General features: G+C 37.7%; 1 protein-coding gene across 4 annotated transcripts in view; it reads left to right on the top strand.

Annotated features, from left to right (window-relative positions):
• Window positions 1-8,009: 8,009 nt before the first annotated feature.
• LOC127942535 (sialoadhesin) overlaps window positions 8,010-20,483 on the top strand; it is a 41,062-nt gene continuing 28,588 nt past the window's right edge. The window contains exons 1-5 of one of the 4 annotated variants that reach the window (XM_052538313.1): window positions 8,010-8,144; window positions 8,412-8,523; window positions 8,688-8,805; window positions 19,265-19,612; window positions 19,696-19,926. In XM_052538313.1, coding sequence (XP_052394273.1) covers window positions 8,760-8,805; window positions 19,265-19,612; window positions 19,696-19,926 — 625 coding nt within the window. In that variant the 5' untranslated portion in view covers window positions 8,010-8,144; window positions 8,412-8,523; window positions 8,688-8,759. Of the gene's footprint in view, window positions 8,145-8,411; window positions 8,524-8,687; window positions 8,806-18,645; window positions 18,879-19,264; window positions 19,613-19,695; window positions 19,927-20,483 lie in introns of those variants that run through there. The other 3 variants (XM_052538312.1, XM_052538311.1, XM_052538309.1) reach the window with 3 other exon arrangements.

Here is a 20,483-nt window from a genome sequence, read left to right as displayed (position 1 = left end):
CTTAAAGGAAAATTCGGGCCGGGTGTCACAGCAAGGGACAAGAAGCAGACATGGGAGCGTATAGCACAAACTATTAACGGTTCATTTCCCCTTGCTTGTGCGCACCTATAAGCCTGCTATAATGTATATTATGTATATATAAGTATAAATGCAGTTTTTTGAGGGAATGTCCAGTGGAAATGAAATGAACTGCGACACAATAAGATGTTCTGAAAGTGCTGTAATTGTTTGTGTGATCACTCTGCTTACAGAAGTTTGTGACAGACCCAAATCATCACCATTGCGTTGTTGCATTTTCCCAGTTGCCAAATATCGTAATGTAGTGATTACTTTAATTTCTGGCGCTATGACATTTCTGCGCTGTGTCGGAGATGTTAGCACGTCTCTAATAAGATCAGTCACAAACATGATCCCTGCACGATCTAATCTATAGCGTCTTACTTTATTAACTCGCTGTCATCCATTGTCTGCAACAAATTTATTCTGCCTCTTCGTCTTTCTGCGATTTTCTCCTCTGCTAAAGAAACTCTTAAGCCTCTTAAAAGTCCTCGTCCGTGCTCCTAACAAGTTTGACCTTAAGACCTCTTTGAAGGGTTAAGATGCTTTCATAATTACTTTTTTCTTTACTAGAATTTTTTCTTTAATTTTAAGAGTAAACGCCCACATTTCTAAGAATTTTCTTAGAATTTTGTCAGTAGGAGCTACTTTTGCATTAAGATTCTTTATGAATACGGGCCCTGATTATCATACATTGTGTGTTCTTTTTGTAATGATATCACGTGGTTAACTGTTTTGTTTTAATTATTTCAGTATTTCTGCATCACGTTAGATGGGGTCGTGTGTTTAAAGGGCAGCGTATGCTCAAATTATGGGAAAGTGGGCTGCTCAGCTAGCCTACCATTGTCATTAGCCTAAGCTAACCTTTACTGTATATAGACCTGTTGCAGTTTTAAATAAATAATGATGCAGGGCTCTCAAGTTTTCAGAGTGAGATTTTGGTGGCTGCCGTGATGGCGGCAGGGGTTTGATGGGGATCTGATCTCATAAATGACACATATTCTTTCAAATAAAATAATATTTATTTGATTCAGCATTTATTTGTGTGTGTGTGTGAGAGAGAGAGAGAGAGAGAATGGTCAGTGTTGTTTATAGTAGGTGTTGGTCGCTGGTTTTGAGGCCAGGTGTTGGTGGCTCCCATTTGAAGCACTGTGGTTCCAGGTCAGCCATTTTTACTGTCATTATGGATGACAGGGTTCCATCAAGTGCTAAGATGTTCCTGGTTTTGGTCTTGTTTAATCCCACCATGGAGAAAAACCTCTCAGCATAGGCATTTGAATGAGGGAGCACTAACACCAATGCAGCTATTTTAGTAATCCTCCCTGCTTATGTCCCTCACACAGACTAAGCACCAGTAAAAAGAGCTGGCGGTTCCCATTGTGATGAATGGCCATCGGGTTGACCACTCCTTCTTAAAGGAACACCTAAAGGGGGCTGCTCTACTTAACCCTCTCTTTTCCGCTGTTTCCTCTATGGTGTCCTCCTCAGTCTCTTCCATGGACCCATCTTCTACTGGCACCCTAATTGCCTCCTCCACTGCCTCCTCTACTGTCTTCACCACAGTCTCCTCCTCTGATCTAGCCACCTTTTAGGGAGCTGATCTTTTAGAGACTACTTCAGCGAGCGTCTGAATCTGTGCTGCACACGAGCCTGTGAAAATCTTACCCAGATACAATTTTCTGATTGGCTGAACTATATTTTTTAATTTGATTATCTAGTGCATGTCAGGGCCTTTGGGGAACTCACTTGATTCCTCTACCTGTTGTTTAAAAAATAGCGCCGCCACTTGGTAGTGCCCAGAACAGTGCCCAGTTTATTCCACTATGAAAACAATGAAAAAAAAAATTGCATAGAGGTACAGTAACTAAGCGAAAACAAACAAAATTGCAACAGAAACCCCCTTCAAAAAACATAAGTTTAATATTAAAAAGTAAAAAGAGAATTTGTTTACAGAAATCCTGACAAAAGATGCCAAAGAATAATCAAGGCAACAGTTGAAAATGTATTATTTTCTTCCCTTTATAAAAAAATAGGCAAAAATTATTAAGAACAATGCTTCAATATTTTACAATTATCACCTTTAAAAATATATATCCAGTAATCATTGTTTGCTTCTACTGTGAAGAAATGCAACAAAAAAAAATGGTTAATAATTATTATTATATATATATATATATATATATATATATATATATATATATATATAATCCCACATAACGTTACACTGAACATGATTTCGGCAGCCTCGGTCTAGTTAACGTTAAACTTTATATTTAACGTTCTATCGGTTTATATTCAAGTTCACAGCATGGATAGCATGAGCATCATCAAGCTCGAGCAGCAGGCATTCAAACAAACTAATTAACGTTACTACGGTTAAAAATTTAATTATTAGAAAGTTAACACTGTATAGTTTATAGTGATAAATTTCAAATAATTTAAAACAGGTAAGGTTATATTAAGGTTACCATTACCTTAGACCACCTCTGAGACTGCTTTTGAGCTAATTAACCAAACAGAGCATTTATTTATTAAATTGAAAGAGAAAACCTACAAAAATACAAAACACTACTCCTCTTTGATGGCATTTAAACGTTATATCAGTTAAAATCTATGAATAAAAGTAGATTTATAGGACTTACCTTTCCTCCATGTCCGTCCGCTGGAAGTTGACCGTTACAAAATGACGGGCACGCGAACGTCGCGCACTTCACTCAGAAAGTGACGTGCGCTGCTAGTTTAAGGTTTAAATGTTAATTTGTCCCGTACTCTCTTTCATTAACAAACATTATCACCATTTGCTAAGTAAATTGTTTATTTTATTGTTCTTAAACTGATGGCATATATATATATATATATATATATATATATATATATATATATATATATATATATATATATATATAATTATTTTAACATGCTTGATTAATTTTTTTTGTATATTTCCCAAAGAATATGCTGTTCAAATGGTATCTTAATAATAATAATACATCTAGTGCAATAATATTAAAAGTTATCTGAAGACCAGCTGACCACGTCGCTACAATGTCCCCAATGGGACTAACTAGCGACGTCTTTTGAGTACGTGCCCACGACGTTTCTGGGAAGTTAGCCAAGATTTAAAAAAATTGAACTTTACCACGACGTCCTCACAACGTTGCCATAAAGTAATGTCGCGCTGACCAAATGACGACTAACTGGCGACGTCCTCACAACGTTCTGTGTTTGCTGGGTAACTCACTGGCCAGTGCTGCTACTGCTGATGTGTCAGAGCCACTGGTTGTTTCTGAAACTGGTTAATGTTGGCAACCTGACGTTAGCTGGCCTGGCCCAATTACTTACAGCAACAAGTAGCCTGGTTGACAAACTAAGCTAAAGATTTAACATTAGCATACATAGATTAGCAGCAGCTGTCTGGAGTTGACTACGTTAACTTTAATTGGATATAGCCTACATAGGTGCATAACAATCAAACTCAATTCCCCTCATTCTGCCTCCTTTCTTTTTCCTTCCCGTCTTTCTTTTTTAGAAAGCCCGATTTGGGCTTTTTGCGCAGCACGATCAGGCTCCAAGGCTCTAGACTCACTGCGTTACTTGTTTGCCGCCGGCTGCCGTCTATGGGCGGACTAAACCATTTTTTTTGGGGGGGGGGGGGGGGGTCTAACTCTGGTCGGTCCAGAGTTAATTCTCTCAGTTGGTGTTATCAATATATTTTGAAATGAATAATGACATCAATTGGAGGGCCCAATTAATTCAAATTAGGCTACAAAAAAAAAAAATTGCAAAAAAAAAAAATTGATGGGATTTCAAAGGGCCCTCTCCCTAGACGGGGCCCTGGGTAGTCAGGTCCACTTTTCCCCCCACTACCACGCCCATGCATCTCTAATACGCATTAATCCACAAATGACTTAAGATGTTAACTTTCTTTATACTTTATTGTCTTTCTTGCATAACAGTATTTATGTTTACAACATTTAACATACATTCTACATTGACATTCACTCCAGCACGTACAATTATACATTTCATACAACATTTATACATCTGCAACACCGTCCCAATACTCTTGATCTCTGATTAGGTGTTTTTGTTCAGTGCAAGGATTGCCTGGTGCACAAAATAATTTTTCAGCTTCACTTTCTTAAATTTGGGAACTCTATACCTCCGTTGTGATGGTAATAATTCAAAGTCTTTATGCAGTATATGTGTAGGATTAGAGACTATATTGTTTGCAAGCCTAAGCATCTCCTTATAATAGGATGAATCATAAAGCTTCTCAAACGGCTGACCTACTATCTTTGAACAGATTTTTAATTGATTAAAAACCTTGTTTTTTAGCGCAACTTTTATACCAAATAGAGTTGCAGTATTGCAGTAAGCTCATTATCACAGACCTATAGAACAACAAAAGAATCTGCCTTCTCACTCCAAATGACCTAAGACGGCGAAGAAAATAGATTCTCTGCTTTGTTTTTTTTTTACATAGAGTATCAATGTGATCTTTCCAGGACAACATGTCGTCTATAATTACTCCCAAATATTTATAGGTCTTAACAAATCTAATTTTCTCGTTTTGAATAGAAACAGGGGTTATATCCTCCGTAGACCCGAATACAATCTCCTAAGTTTTACTTGTATTAATGATAAGGGCATTATTGTCACACCACTCTATCAATTTAGTTACACCTTGCTGATGAACCTCAGAACTGTCCGAGTCATTCAACACAGATATTAAGACAGTGTCATCAGAGTACTTCAAAATATACTGATTAAACATGTCCGTTCTACAGTCGTCAGTATATAAGGTAAAAATTATAGCAGAGCTAACGCAACCTTGTGGTACTCCGACATTTGTAATGATTTCAGACGACACTGTTTTATTCACCATGACTCTCTGAACTCTATCAGTGAGAAATTATCTATACCACCAAATCAGATAAGGATTTACCCCCAGCTGTGCAAGTTTTAACACCAGTCTGTCGATCTGTATTGTGTTGAAGGCGGAAGAGAAATCCAAAAACAAAGTTCTTACAATTGTTTTGGTTTTGTCTAAATTTTTTGAGATAATGTGCACTAAAGAAGCAACTGCATCTTCAGTATTACAGCCTTTCTAATAGGCGAACTGCCAGGGATCTAATTTATCTTTAACTACCATAACCAAATGATGGAGTAACAGTCTCTCTAGACATTTCACAATTACAGAGGTAAGAGCTATTGGACTGTAGTCTTTAAATTTTTTTGGACATGATATTTTTGGTAGTGGTTTTATGTATGCGGTCTTCCATATCACAGGAAAAACATGTGTCGACTGAAGATTGAAATATTGGTTGCCACACAGGTGCTAATTCATGAGCAAAATTTTTTAAAAGGCCTGTACTACAACCATCAGGACCCACAGCCTTTTTTGTATTGACAGATTGAAACATTTTCCTAAAATCTTCAACCTCAATGACAGTTCTCTCCGATGATGCTAGAACTACATCTGTTGTTTCTTTGAATTTGTCTTGTTTGCCAAACCGGGTAAAAAAGGTGTTTAATTCATTCCCAAAACTAAGTTCATCATCAGTTACAACGGATTTTTATGAGGATGACAATCCAGACATAGTTTTCATAATGTCCCAAACCTTTTTAGTATTGTTAGTTTTGAAGGCTTTTTCCAGACACTTCTTATGAGCTTCTTTTGTTTCCTTTAGTTACATTTTTAATTCTCTTTCCATTTGTTTAAATACCTTAATATCTTTATCCTTGAAAGCTACTTTCCTCACATTTATCATTTCTTTAATATCTTTAGTCACATATGGTTTATTATTTGGATAAACTTTAATCCCTTTAATAGGTATGTTCAGCTCCACACAGAAATTGATATAGTCATTTAACACTGTAGTTCTTTCGTCCAGTGAGCCTTCATCAAAAATGTCCCAGTTTGTCCAATCAAAACAGACTTTCAGTTGTTCTACACTTTCATCCAACCATATTCTGATCATTTTCGTTTCTGGTTTACTTTTTTAAGTTTAGTCCTGTACACGGGAATCATGTGCACAACATTATGGTCAGAATTTAAAATTGGTGGCATGGACACATAGGCATCCCTTACATTTACAAAGCACTTATCCAAAATGTGGTTGTTTCTTGTTTAAGTCTTTACATACTGTTCAAATCCCGGCAACAAAGTCTCCAATTTGCACTGGTTTAAATCGCCCAGAACGAAGTTTTAGTGCGTGAACATACCGTTGGGCGATACATATACCATGAACAACAAAATACAACCAAATTCTCTAGGCAGATAAAAAGGTCTTAAGGTCATGGCGAGAATTTCCACATTTGAGTCACATGTTTTATATTTTACTGAATAAGATCGACACCATTTCTCATTAATATACACACAGATGCCTCCCCCTTTATTTTTACCTTTATTTTATTTTATTTTATCTGCTCAAACTAGTGTGAATTCGGCAAATTTCGAAAAGCGAGTCAGGCATTGTAGACTTCAACCAGCTTTCCGTAAAGCAAAGCAAAGATGCTTCACGAAATTCATTACAGTACCTTGTGTGTGATCTTATCGTGTCCATTTTGTTATTCAGAGAACGCAGATTACTGAAGACGATTGACGGCAGCGGTGGTTTTTTAAATCTCCTTTGCAATCGGCTCCGAATTCCTCCTCTTCTTCCCCTTTCTTTCGTTTCTTTCTCACCAGCTCACGTGGAACATTTTCAAACAGATTCTTATATTGGCCTGTTATCGATTCTTGAGTTGTCTTAAAGTTTAGCTCCAGCAACATCTCCCGAGTGTAGAGGCGTGCAAACATCGTGACACCGCATGTGTTTGGGGTTTCACATGCAGTCGAACATTGCATTGTCAAACATAGTCCATAGCAACTGATCATCCAAAAAATCCAAATCAAGGGTACGTTTTTCTTACCCTTCATCTTTCCCCTACAAGTCCCTACCCGGACTTACTTGACATTAGACAAACAAACAAACCGAAAACAGTATACTGAAACGCAGTGCAGCCGCTGAGCAGCGCACCGGAACTGTCTGTTTAAAACTTTTTTTTTTATGTGGCTGACACTCCCTCTGAGTTCAAACAAACCAATATCCCGGAGTAATTCATGCACTCAAACAGTACACTGACTGAACTGCTGTGAAGATGAACACCGAGCCGAGCCAGATAACAAACAATAGACTGACTCGTTCACGAGTGAAGAACCGGTTGCATTGGTGTTCGGATCACCAGTAGTTCTTTCGGACAGTTCGATTCAATAAACCGGTTGAAGAAAACGGTTCACCGGTTCTTTTGTCCTCGACGTAATGGCGTCATTTGCGATGATTGCCCTTGATTCAAGCCTTCGGTTTATCCGCGCTCATAACACTAGCACAGAATCAGTTCATAATCAATCACCAAAAGAATCAGTTCAGTTCAGACGCTCTGTGTGTCAGTCTGCTTCAAGCTGAATCACACATGCGCAGTATCATCAGCTCCTCAGTTCACGAATCAGACGCGTCTGACAGAAACGGTTCTTGACTCGTGAACGAGTCAATGTTTTGTTCGTTATCTGGCTCGGCTCGGTGTTCATCTTCAGTTCTCTCTTCACAGCAGTTCAGTCAGTGTACTGTTTGAGTAAATGAATTACTCCGGGATATTGGTTTGTTTGAACTTAGAGGGAGCGTCAGCCACATTAAAAAAAGCTAACAGCTTAAGTCATTTGTGGATTAATCCGTATTAGAGATCGTTTAAAACGATTCAGTTTGATTTGGTGAACTGAATGATTCGTTCGCGAACCGGATATCCAGACTGCTTTGATTTGAACTCTCTCTCACACAGACACAGAAGAGAAGACAATGCTGAATAAAGTCGTTGTTTTTGCTAGTTTTGGACCAAAATGTATTTTCGATGCTTCAAAAAATTCTAACTGATCCTATGATGTCACTTGGACTACTTTGATGTTTTTCTTACCTTTCTGGACACGGACAGTATACCGTACACACAGCTTCAATGGAGGGACTGAGAGCTCTCGGACTAAATCTAAAATATCTTAAACTGTGTTCCGAAGATAAAAGGAGGTCTTACATGTTTGGAACAGCATAAGGGTGAGTTATTAATGACATAATTTTCATTTTTGGGTGAACTAACCCTTTAATACAGTAGTTCACCCAAAAATGACAATGTCTATTCAGATTTTGATTTGAAATGACTTACAGAGAATAAAACATTACATATAGAAAATAACAAAATATCTCAATGTTTAATTTAAAGAGCTCATGAAACATGAGTTGAGTTTGAAAGTAAACATTTTCAAAGTATTTCCTTTCTGTAAAATAAAAAAATAAAATAAAAATACCTTTCTTTTGCGCTAGTGTGTCAGTAAGAAACACGGAGGAAGTAAAGTCAACAGAAAGTCTGTTACGATTTATTCAACAGACAGTAGAAACAGCAACTAACATCAGAGAACAAAAGCATGTGATCTAGGTAAAGCTAATACTTGATTGCAATTAAAAGGTCATCTAGAGTAAAATGTTACAGTTTTCATGATTTTAGTAGAGCAGCATGAACTATGATAACAGACTGATGAATCTTCTAAACTGTATTGACCTTTCAAGTCACAGTGAAACTCACTGGGTTTCCTTTTTTAGGACGAGCAGCTCTCTGTCTTTCATTTTGTATGTGAATTTACACAAAGTGAAGATCAGTGAAGTGAAGTGAAGATGAACTCCAGTCTCTCATCGCTGATCCTGCTGCTGCTCATTCCAGGTTTGTGCATTAATGTCTGTTTTTCTCCTCTGTAATGTTTTTATTTAAATGTGTCTCGAATAATCTTCAACATTTTCCAAGAGTGGTTATTTAGATTTACTTTGATCATTATTGCTCTGTATTTTCAAACAGTTGAATCATTTGAGGTCAGTTTAACTAAATGTCCAATAGGGCTGAATGTCAGATTGAATGTTGATCTTAATTACTTCACATGATTTTATACTTTTACTCATTAAAAATGGATTGGGTGTAAACATATATCTCAGCAGCAGATTCATCTTTGCTTCGGATGCACTATTATTTTAGTCATATTTGCTAGTATGAACACTGGATTGTTGCAGTAAAGATCTCTCATCTGACTGTATGTAAGCTTCATCTCAATAAAAAGTTCTTGTTCAGGCCCTGTAACATTAGACCGCCTGACTGTGACCTGTAGGCAACAGAGTATTTGTGCTGTGAAGGAGACAGAAGTGAAACTGAGGTGCTCTTACTCCAGTTTCAACATCAAATCTGTTTTCTGGTTCAGTAAGAAGCAAAGAACAAACTGGAGAAAAAACAATGAACCTGAAGATTTGACTTTAGACTCAGATTACTCAGGACGGGTGAAAGATGAGATCTCAAGCAACTATTCAACTCTCACAATATCAGACGTGAGAGAGAGAGACTCTGGAGAATATCAGCTCATGTTCATCATGAAGGATGGAGTTAAACATCTCAGCTCAGCGGCCGTCAGTCTAACAGTCACAGGTGAAACTGAGTCCAGATTCTGAACACTTCAACTGCTTTCATTTGACATGTGATGAAGATTTCTTAATCTTTACTCTATTCAGTCCTGCAGGTGAGGACGAATCCTGCATCTATAGACCTGACAGATGAGACAGTAGAACTGATCTGTGATTCTTTCTGTGATTTCACCTCTGGACTCCGCTATCGCTGGATGAAGAATGGACAGTATTACACACATGCACAGTCCACCTACATGTCTGTGTCAGTCAGCAGAGATGCTGGCAGCTTTTCTTGTTATCTTTATCCACATCGTGAACATCCCTCCTCTTCTGTGTGTGAGTGTCACATAATACACACAGTGTGGTGCTGTTTGTTCATACATGTATATTTAAACAGATTAATTTTAACTGTGAGTTTCACAGCAGTAATCTGTGTCTCTTTCAGGCATTTCTAAGAGTGGATGCTGGGATGTGACTTACTCCTCTAGAAGAGTCTGTGCTTTGGTCGGCTCAACAGTAGACATTTTCTGCACATACTCACATCCCTCTCGTCATACTGTAAATAAAACATTCTGGCATTACGTTCAGCCTGGTGACTTAAAGGATCTGCGTGAGGAGCATCAGTTTGCTGGTCGTGTGAAGTATGTGGAGAACAAACTGAGAATCAAAGAGCTCAAGATCAGTGACTCTGGAGAATATCTATTCAGGATCATCACTGACTTAAACCGATACTCTGGATCACCTGGAGTCATTCTTACTGTGACAGGTAACTGATCATAATGATTTTGATCAAGAGTGAATGATAAGATTTTAAAGCCACCAATGGCAGGAAACTGTTCACAGACAGATTACAGTGCTATTTTATCAAGTTTTTGTTTACTATGTCACTCAAATTCAATGGTAACCTCAGCTTCAATTCTTCAATTCTGTTTATCAGATACACAGGTAACAAGAAGCCCAGACTTTATATCAGAGGGACAGGAAGTGACATTAATCTGTTCAACTAAATGCACTCTGAACAACAAACATACTTACATCTGGTACAAGAACGGACGACAGGTAACAGATGGATTCACTAAAGACAACAAGCTGTACCTGGACTCAGTCAGAGATGAAGAGCTTCACCAGTATTCCTGTGCTGTAGGAGGTAACACATCTCTAATGATACATGTGCTTCAGTGTGAATGTTTGATGAGTTCAGATGGTTTCTCTGATAGTCATGATTCACTTCTTTGTGTTGAGAAGATCCAGTGGACAGCACAGCGTTCAGACATTATACAGTCACTCTGCTGGTGTTTTTACCTCAGTTTCTCATAATAGCAGCTCTGTGGATGTGGTGAGTAAAATATTTAGTTAAATTCACAACTACATTAATATATCAAAATTAATTCAGATTGTAAAATTTTTTTATTTTTAATTCAACAGGTTTTTCATCAAAATGCATATCATTTCAAAACCAAACCAAGAACACAAGTGAAGGTGAGAGATTATGTATATAGATAATCAGCTATAATATAAAAGATGCAATTGCACTAGCATAGGTTTTAATGTATTTAATGTTTTTGTATTTGTCTGTCTCAGAATCAGATGTTCTACATCTGTACATCTGCTGTCTGTCAATCAGAGCTGCTGGAGTGATGTCATTGTGATCTTCCATTGTGACATCATCACCTAGCAACAGAGAGAACTGTCAGCATCTACATCACTGATTGTTAGTCTAATGCTCAGATTTATTCATAATATGAGCCTTTCTTCAGACTTCAAACTGTTTTTTAACAAAGTCCCCTTCCACAAAAAAAAAGGATTGAAAAGAAAAGGAGTGGCTTTTCTGTTCTGTTGATTTATTATCTTATTTTTTCTTTATTCGGTATGAGTGAACACTTTCATATGTTATGCGATAGCAATACATTTAAATTATAATATGTCTTCTTTATGTGTGATTTGAACACAAATAATATTCAGTAGTCCATAAACTTTCTTTAGGTAAAGTTTAATAACAAAATTTTCATGGTTCATGATTGCATTGTTTCCTGCTCGTTTCATGTTGATGTTGTTACGCTGATTGTTGATGTGGGGGTGTGGGCAACTGCATGTCATTCCCACAGACTATTTAATGCCCTCTCTTTCATCTCTTGTTTGTCAGATCGGTTTTTTTTTTTTTTTTGAGGTCCTCCGTGCTGCATGACTGTCTCTCCCTGCTGTTCAGCGTTTTAATCTTTGTGGGTTTGTTCCGGTTCCGTGTTTCGCTGTGGATTACAACATCATCTGGATCTTTCATTATCTTTCACCAGCGCACTCTACTAACCATCTCACCTGTCCTGTGCTTTCCATCGAGGTCCCTGCACTACCTGCCATCAGCCAAAGTCGTACATTATTTTCCTGTCAATAAATTGTTACTTGCATTTTGCTACCTGTCATCTATTCCTGACCAAAATTAACTGGAAAAATGTTAATGCTTCAATACTGCTTCACAAAAGACTAACGGGTCTTGCCGGAAATGACATCATTGTCAATATGAAATATAATACACATATTAAATTATTTATTCTTAAAATTATTTTACAATTGCTTAACACACAATTATTTATTTATTCCACATCTATATAAAAACAAATAAAACAAATAACATAAAAAATAACAAGTGGAAATGTTTGCAATAACATTGCAATTGTCAGCGATTTTACAGTTTTTGGTGTGACCAGGACTTTTGTGTGAAAAAAAAACTGCTAAATCAGTAAAAACTGTTTTTAATAAGCAGAAAAACACCTTGTGTGTTATAATTTTGGCGGAAACAGTGCTGTGATCTGTGTAAATGGCCTGGTAGAGTTGGTAGAGTGCCAATGACCAATCTTTTCTATATCTTGTGGTGGAAGTTCACCATACTCATTTAAGTCTCTTGTTAACGATTTAGGGACCCTTTTTTAGTTTTTTGTTACTTTCTACGCCTGAGTAAAGTAGCTTGGTTGCTACAAACATGGACAAAGATATGGATACAGCCTCTGTTGAGGCTTCTGCAAACAGCGAATGACATAAAGATATGAAGCGACAATCAAAAAGGTCAGCAAGTTACAAAAAGAATCGTTGGTAAAGCTGCAGTCCATCGAGGCCTCTGTGAAGGAAAACACCTCTTCAATCTGCACTTACCTGCTCACTTGAAGCCATGAATAGACAAGTGGGAGACGTGATGGGGAAGATGCTTTCTCTGCAATCAAAGGTTGAGAACCTCGAAAAAGTACTTAAACAAAGACAAAAAGCTTTATTTTTGTTTTGTAAATGCCTGAAAAAGGGATGTTTATTTTCTGCAAGAGACACACTCTTGTGTGAACGATGAAAAGTTCTGGCAGGGGGGGAGCTCTGTTTCTTTCTGTCATAACTCTAGTTCATGAGGTAAGATTTCAATGAAGCACCAGATTTTGTTGCTGATAGATTTCCGTCTAGATCTGTGTATAACTGCATTAACCCCCTTAATAGGAAAGTTATGTAGATGTCTGAACCTGAATGATGCACATAGATATTTAAACCCTGATAGCCCCATGTACACTTGGTTTAAATATGATCTTTCTAAAATAAATCTCGTTTTGACCTGTGGCTAATATCAGACTCTTTCATTTCATATTTGACATCAGCTCTAAAAGATCATGCAGCAATTCGTATTATTTTTTTCCTATGATAAATCTAAGCGAAGAAGAACAGTTAGCCCTGCTTAATGGACGTAAAATAGTAATTTTTTACTTCTTTTTTTTTTACAGATTAGGGAAATTGCGGAAAGTGTGAAGTCTCAGGCTAATATGTCAGCCACTTCTAAATGGGCACTATTTAAATTTGAATGTAGAAAATTATCTGTAAAATTCTGAAAGAAAATTAAAATAAAATAGAACGTCTATTAAAAATAAGGAAGTTACAGATTTAATTAGAAAGATGAGTGAAATTTTGAAGAATCCTAACCTTGGAGAAGATGACAATGAATCTCTTTATACTTTACAAAGCAGTCTGGATGATTTATTTTTAGAGAAAGCAAGGGGCACATTTATTAGATCGAGAGTAAAATGGCTCAAGTAAAAAAAAAAAAATAAACTGCTTATTTTTTCAACCCTAGAGAAAAAAACGTAAAAGTAATAAAAGGACGTTCGCTCTATATATTAATAATACACTATCTAATGACTCCTCCGTGATCTGTTCTAATTTTTATCTAAATCTATACACCTTTTCTTTTAAACTTGATGCCTCATCTTTATTTTTTCATATAGTTAATTCTGTGATTCCTAAAAATAATGACCACAATAGAGATCTTTATGAGGAACCCTTTACTATAGATGATCTTTATAACATAGTAAAAAGAATGCCACACAATAAATCACTTGGACCGGATGGCTTTCCATTTGAATTTTTTTAAGTCTTTGGGAAAGTATCTTCTTTATGAAGCCCTTACTAAGTGTGTAAACTATGTTGAACTGGCGGACTCACTGAAACAAGGACTCATTTGTCTTATACCTAAGCCTAATCAGGATCCAAATGTTTTGGATAATTGAAGCACGCCTAGTTTTTCCAGCTTTTTCCCTTAAAGGGGGGGTGAAATGCTTGTTTTCGCTCAATATCCTGTTAATCTTGAGTACCTACAGAGTAGTACAGGACCTTCATAGTTCCAAAAAGTCTTTAGTTTTATTATATTTATAAGAGAAGAATAGTCTGTGCCGATTTTTTTCGGAAAAACACGAGCCGCTGGAGGCGGGACGTGTGGGCGGAGCTAAAGAATCACGAGCGTGAGTAGGCTATTGCGTTGAGAGCGTTTGGAAGTTGTGACATTACCGTGAGGGAAAAACCATCATCCAAAACAAACCATGGCTAACAGTCAGATTCAGCCGTTTATTTATGATCCAGAATCAGATCCCGAGGCTGAAACTGAACGAGAGCATGTACATGTTATGTAACCCCTCTCTCCCGGGTCCTTTCTGACGCTCCTCGCACTCGCTCCGAGCGGGGCTCGAACCCGCGTCTCCGGCATGGGAGGCAGACGCACTAACAAGGAAGCAGAGATATTTTAAGCAGTTTTACTCACCGCCTGCGATTCCAACACACGTTGGGATTGCATCATCCTTAGGAAATAAACAATGTGCAAATCCGGCGTCAAACTGGGCCTTGTTTGTAAAACAAGAATCTTCGAAATGCATGGAACAAAACAAACACTTGCACAACTCCATTGATGCTCTGTAAAAATAAACTCCATCCACTGGTCCCTTAATGCTGTTTTTTTTTTTGGTAATCTGTGCAGGGTTGTCTTGCCCTCGCAACCAAAAACACACTCCTTTTGTGACTTTCTGCGACGCTCTCGCTCTGATCAGTGAAGTCTGTTGTGCTCTCTCTGCTCTGCTATACGGGAGCGCGCGCTCTTCCGGCAGACGTGCCCTCAGGACCCATATAAGGAAATTCCGCTTATACTCGAAAAAAACTTTCCGAAACTTGTGACAAACCGGAAGAAGTATTTTTGGAACAAAAATACTCCTTCAAATGTACAACTTAATTTTTTAAACTTTGTCCATGTTTAGCATGGGAATCCAACTCTTTAACAGTGTAAAAAACTCAGTATGCATGACATAGCATTTCACCCCCCCCTTTAATGTTAATTAAAAAAAGACTATTAAAATGATTAACTATCTGCTATTCCACTTTATTTGGAAAAATAAGACACAATTTGTACAATTAGTTTTTTATATGTGAATCTACATTTTTCATAGTCATGAAAATAAAGAAAACTCTTTGAATGAGAAGGTGTGTCCAAACTTTTGGTCTGTACTGTATATTCAACATTTATTTAAGCTTATTGATCTTATAAAACACACTATTCCATTCTTTTAAAGAAGATAGTAGCAAATAAAACTAATTATATATAACACAATATATAAAATAAACATTTAATATAATTTTAGGTCATTTTAGGTCACAACGTCTTGTATTATTATTATTTATTTTTATTTTTCCTAAAATCCTGTCAAAAGTGCACAAACTACTAGCTACTACTAAATATTGTAGAAACATAATTTTCTGTAAAGTTGCTTTGTAACGATTTGTATTGTAAAAAGCACTATACAAATAAACTTGAATTGAAAAAAAAAATTATAACTTAAATTTTTAAGAGTACTAAGAGACTACTAAAATGACATTACGTAAGGATGTTGAAAACATGGATGAGTGATTTACAAAATAAAAACTTTAATTTGAATCTTAACCAAAACCTGGCAGGTCCTCCCAGGGATGGTAAAACTGATGGGCCCACTCAGAGAGGGGTTGGTAAGGGGGGAGTTAGACCAAATTATCTCAGATGTAGTCTGTTAACCCTTTTCCAGATTGAATCTTCAGATCATAAGAGTTTAAATAAGATCTTTCAAAATTGAATGATTGTTTAGATTAAATCTTAAATGTTCTAAATAAAATTTATTACTTATTTACTTTCAATTTAACCCAAATTATGATTTTTATTCAACAGTACCTGTTTAAATCTTAGTTTATCATTTTAAAATAAACTTGTACTTAGCTTTACTTCAAGTAATTTTACTGCTCAAAAGCCTAAATAAAAAAGGGGCCATATCTTAGAGTTTTCCTAGTGTCCTATAATGTTCTCCTACTCAAAAATCTGACATGCTGATCTATTTCTTAACTTATTGTTCTTTATCAGACCTTTCTGAACAGTCCTTTATCAGCGTGTTGTGAACAGTCCTTTATCCTACTGTCAATATACTATTGGTTATCTACTGAAAATATATGTAGAAAGTTACAATATGTGATATATCCACTTTGTGTGCTGGTCTTTGAAGAGAGATTTTATGACTTTTGTAGACACCAACCCCCATAAAGTTCCGGACTATTGAAAAAGTTTTGTTAAACTACAGACATGTCACAATGACAAGCATTGTTTGGATACCTGTTGGATTGTAAACTGTGCTGGAATGAAAGAACACATGTGAGAGACTTCTGGAGTCACAGAGGCTCCTGAGAATATTTAAGTGCGCTTAAAAAGCACAGATCAAGCTTAATGTAAAACGCACACCACACTAGACTCCTGATGTCCTGTGGTAGACAATACCTACACCATTAAAACCTATATACAATATAAGGTTCATGCTACTTTAATAAGTCTGTTAAATATGTGATCAATACACCATGAAATGAGAATCAGGCCACCAAATAAGACCAGTTCCAATCGGAGAATGAATATCTTGGGGGAAAATCATTTGAAATGTAGGTTTGTCAAAAAAGAAAGAATAATATTTGATGTGGTTTAATTGTAATTAAAAATAAATAAATAAAATGCCTTAAAACATTGTGTCAAATTTATTAGGTGGCCTGATTCTCATTTCATGGCCATATTGTCACAGTGTCTGAACTGTGTTCCCTGGGTGTCCACTAGTGGTCTCAAGAATCACCCCACTGCAGGCACTACATTTCCCACAAGCCTTTGTCCGTTTCATCACTGTTAATTGCACACCTGTAATTGCACTCAGCTTTCCCCACTTTCACATAGTTTACCGGTTTGTATAGTTTCATGGAGTCCTTGGTTTATGTCACCCTGATTTATCGTGTTCCCTAGTGTTCTTGTTTTTGGACTGCTTTTGTTTATATTGCCTGTCTGGACTACCAGCAGTGTGGTATTTCATATCTGTTCCCCAGCCACCAGAGGACCGGATGGGGAGACTTTTGAATCTAACCACCCTCCGTCAAAAGGGGAGTGAGGTGAGTGGTTTGGCTCAAACTCTCCATTATACTGGGGTATAATGATGAGGCACTTAAAGACCTATTTAACGTCTACCTGCATGACCCTCTGCCTGAGTGGGAGATGAAGGGGCTGGAGATCCTGGACTTTTGGGGGTTCACCAGGTACCTACACCATCGTTCTCAATGGGATACTCCAGCCACACCTGTCTCTCCAGACATGATGGCCGACTCTAGGCCTGTGTCTCTGTGTTGACCCTCCAGAGTCGAGTCAGGTCCCCAATGACCAGGTCCCCGCTGATTTCAAAGAGTCGAGTCAGGTCCCCATGGTCCCTCCAGAGTTGAGTCAGGTCCCCGTTGACCAGGTCCCTGCTGACCCTCCAGAGTCGAATCAGGCTTCTGTCTCGTCTGCTCAGCTGTCATGGTCCTCTGCTCGGCCCTGGTGGGCCTCTGTCTCGTCCGGATGGCTGTGGTGTTCTTCTGCTCCGCCCTGGGGGGCTTCTGTCTCATCTGCTCGGCTGTCGTGGTCCTCTGTGCTGCAATAGGCGGGCTCCAGTTACGCCTACACCGTCCCGGCGGGCTCCAGTTCTACCTGCTCCATCCTGGATTCCCACTCTGTCGGCACTGCCCTGGGCCCCTGAACCTTCCAATCCACCCTGGTCTCTTTGTTTTTTTGTTGTTGTTTTTTTTTTCACTTCCTGTTTCTGTTCCCCTCTATGGACCTGGCCCTCCGTCCCTCCCCCGATCCTCCACCAGTCCACCTCCCTCCTGGTCTCTTTGTTCTTTGGTTTGTTTTTGTGTTCTGAGGAGCATCTGGTAGCTGGTTCCTTAAAGGGGGGGGGGGGGGGGGGGTAATGTCAAAGTGTCTGGTCTGTGTTCCCTGGGTGTCCACTAGTGGTCTCAATTCCCCATAGAATCACCCCACTGCAGGCACTACATTTAAGACAAGCCTTTGTCTGTTTCATCTTGATTGGAAATTACTTACATAAAAGAATAAACTACTAATAGAAAAATAGCAAAATATCTCAAGGTTTAATTTAAAGAGCTCATGTAACATAACAGCTAATATTAAATTCCTGAGTTTAGTCTGACGGTAAACATTTTTGAGGAGCAAGCATCTCCTTTCTCTAAAAAAAAAAAAAAAAAAAAAAAATATATATATATATATATATATATATATATATATATATATATATATATATATAAATACATTTATAACATCTCTTTTGCCCTAGTGTGTCACTAAGAAACAGGAAGGAAGTAAAGTCAACAGAAAGTCTGTAACGATTTATTCAACAGATAGAAGAAACAGCACCTAACATCAGAGAACAACAGCATGCAATGTAGAAAAAGCTAATATTTGATTGCATTTAAAATGTCATCTGGAGTAAAATGTTACTGTTTCCCTAACTTTCATGGGTAGTATGAACTAGGATAGACTGATGAATCTTCTAAACTGTATTGACACTTCAAGTCACAGTGAAACTCGCCGAGTTTCCTTTTTCAGGATGAGCAGCTCTCTGTCTTTCATTGTATATGTGAATTTACACAAAGTGAAGATCATCGAAGTGAAGTGAAGTGAAGTGAAGTGAATGATGATGAACTCCAGTCTCTCATCGCTGATCCTGCTGCTGCTCATTCCAGGTTTGAGCATTACTGTGTTTTTCTCCTCTGTAATGTTTTTATTTAAATGTGTCTCGAATAATCTTCAACATTTTCCAAGAGTGGTTATTTTGATTTATTTCGATCATTATTGCTCTGTATTTTCAAACAGTTTAATCATTTGAGGTCAGTTTAACTAAATGTCCAGTAGGGCTGAATGTCTGTCTGAATGTTGATCTTAATTACTTTACATGACTTTATACTTTTACTCATTAAAAATGGATTGGGTGTAAACATATATCTCAGCAGCAGATTCGTCTTTGCTTTGGATGCAGTCATATTTGCTAGTATGAACACTGGATTGTTGCAGTAAAGATCTCTCATCTGACTGTACGTAAGATTCATCTCAATAAAATTTTCTTGTTCAGGCCCTGTGACATTAGACCGTCTCTCAGTGACCTGTAGGCAACAGAGTATTTGTGCTGTGAAGGGGACAGAAGTGACACTGAGGTGCTCTTACTCCAGCTTCAACATCAAATCTGTTTTCTGGTTCATTGAGAAACAAAGTACAAACTGGAGAAAATACAATGAACCTGAAGATTTGACTTTAGACTCAGATTACTCAGGACGGGTGAAAGATGAGATCTCAAGCAACTATTCAACGCTCACAATATCAGACGTGAGAGAGACAGACTCTGGAGAATATCAGCTCATGTTCATCATGAAGGATGGAGTTAAACATCTCAGCTCAGCGGCCGTCAATCTAACAGTCACAGGTGAAACTGAGTCCAGATTCTGAACACTTCAGCTGTTTTCATTTGACATGTGATGAAGATTTCTTAATCTTTACTCTATTCAGTCCTGCAGCTGAGGTTGAATCCTGCATCTATAGACCTGAAAGATGAGATAGTAAAACTGATCTGTGATTCTTCCTGTGATTTCACCTCTGAAGTTAGTTATCGCTGGATGAAGAATGGACAGTATTTCACACATACCAAGTCCACCTACATGTCTGTGTCAGTCAGCAGAGATGCTGGCAGCTTTTCCTGTAATCTATATCCACATTATGAACATCCCTCCTCTTCTGTGTGTGAGTGTCAAATAATACACACAGCGTGGTGCTGTTTGTTCATACATGTGTATATTTAAACAGATTAAATTAAACTGTGAGTTTCACAGCAGTAATCTGTGTCTCTTTCAGGCATTTCTAAGAGTGGATGCTGGGATGTGACTTACTCCTCAAGAAGAGTCTGTGCTTTGGTCGGCTCAACAGTAGACATTTCCAGCACACACACACATCCCTCTGGTTATAATGTAAATAAAACATTCTGGCATTACCCATCTGGTGACTTCAAGGATCTGCGTGAGGAGCATCAGTTTGCTGGTCGTGTGGAGTATGTGGAGAACAAACTGAGAATCAAAGAGCTCAAGATCAGTGACTCTGGAGAATATCTATTCAGGATCATCACTAACATGACAAACAGCAATTACTCTGGATCACCTGGAGTCATTCTTACTGTGACAGGTAACTAACTGGTCATAATGAATTTGATCAATAATGAATGTTAAAATTTTAAATCCAGACAGATCACAGTGTCATTTTATCAAGTTTTTGTTTACTATGTCACTCAAACTCAATGTTAAACT

Source organism: Carassius gibelio, chromosome A22 (genome assembly GCF_023724105.1).
Source record: "Carassius gibelio isolate Cgi1373 ecotype wild population from Czech Republic chromosome A22, carGib1.2-hapl.c, whole genome shotgun sequence".
Lineage (NCBI taxonomy): Eukaryota > Metazoa > Chordata > Actinopteri > Cypriniformes > Cyprinidae > Carassius > Carassius gibelio.
The sequence above is the reverse complement of the archived record's forward strand: the minus strand, read 5'-3'. Positions and strand labels throughout refer to the sequence as shown.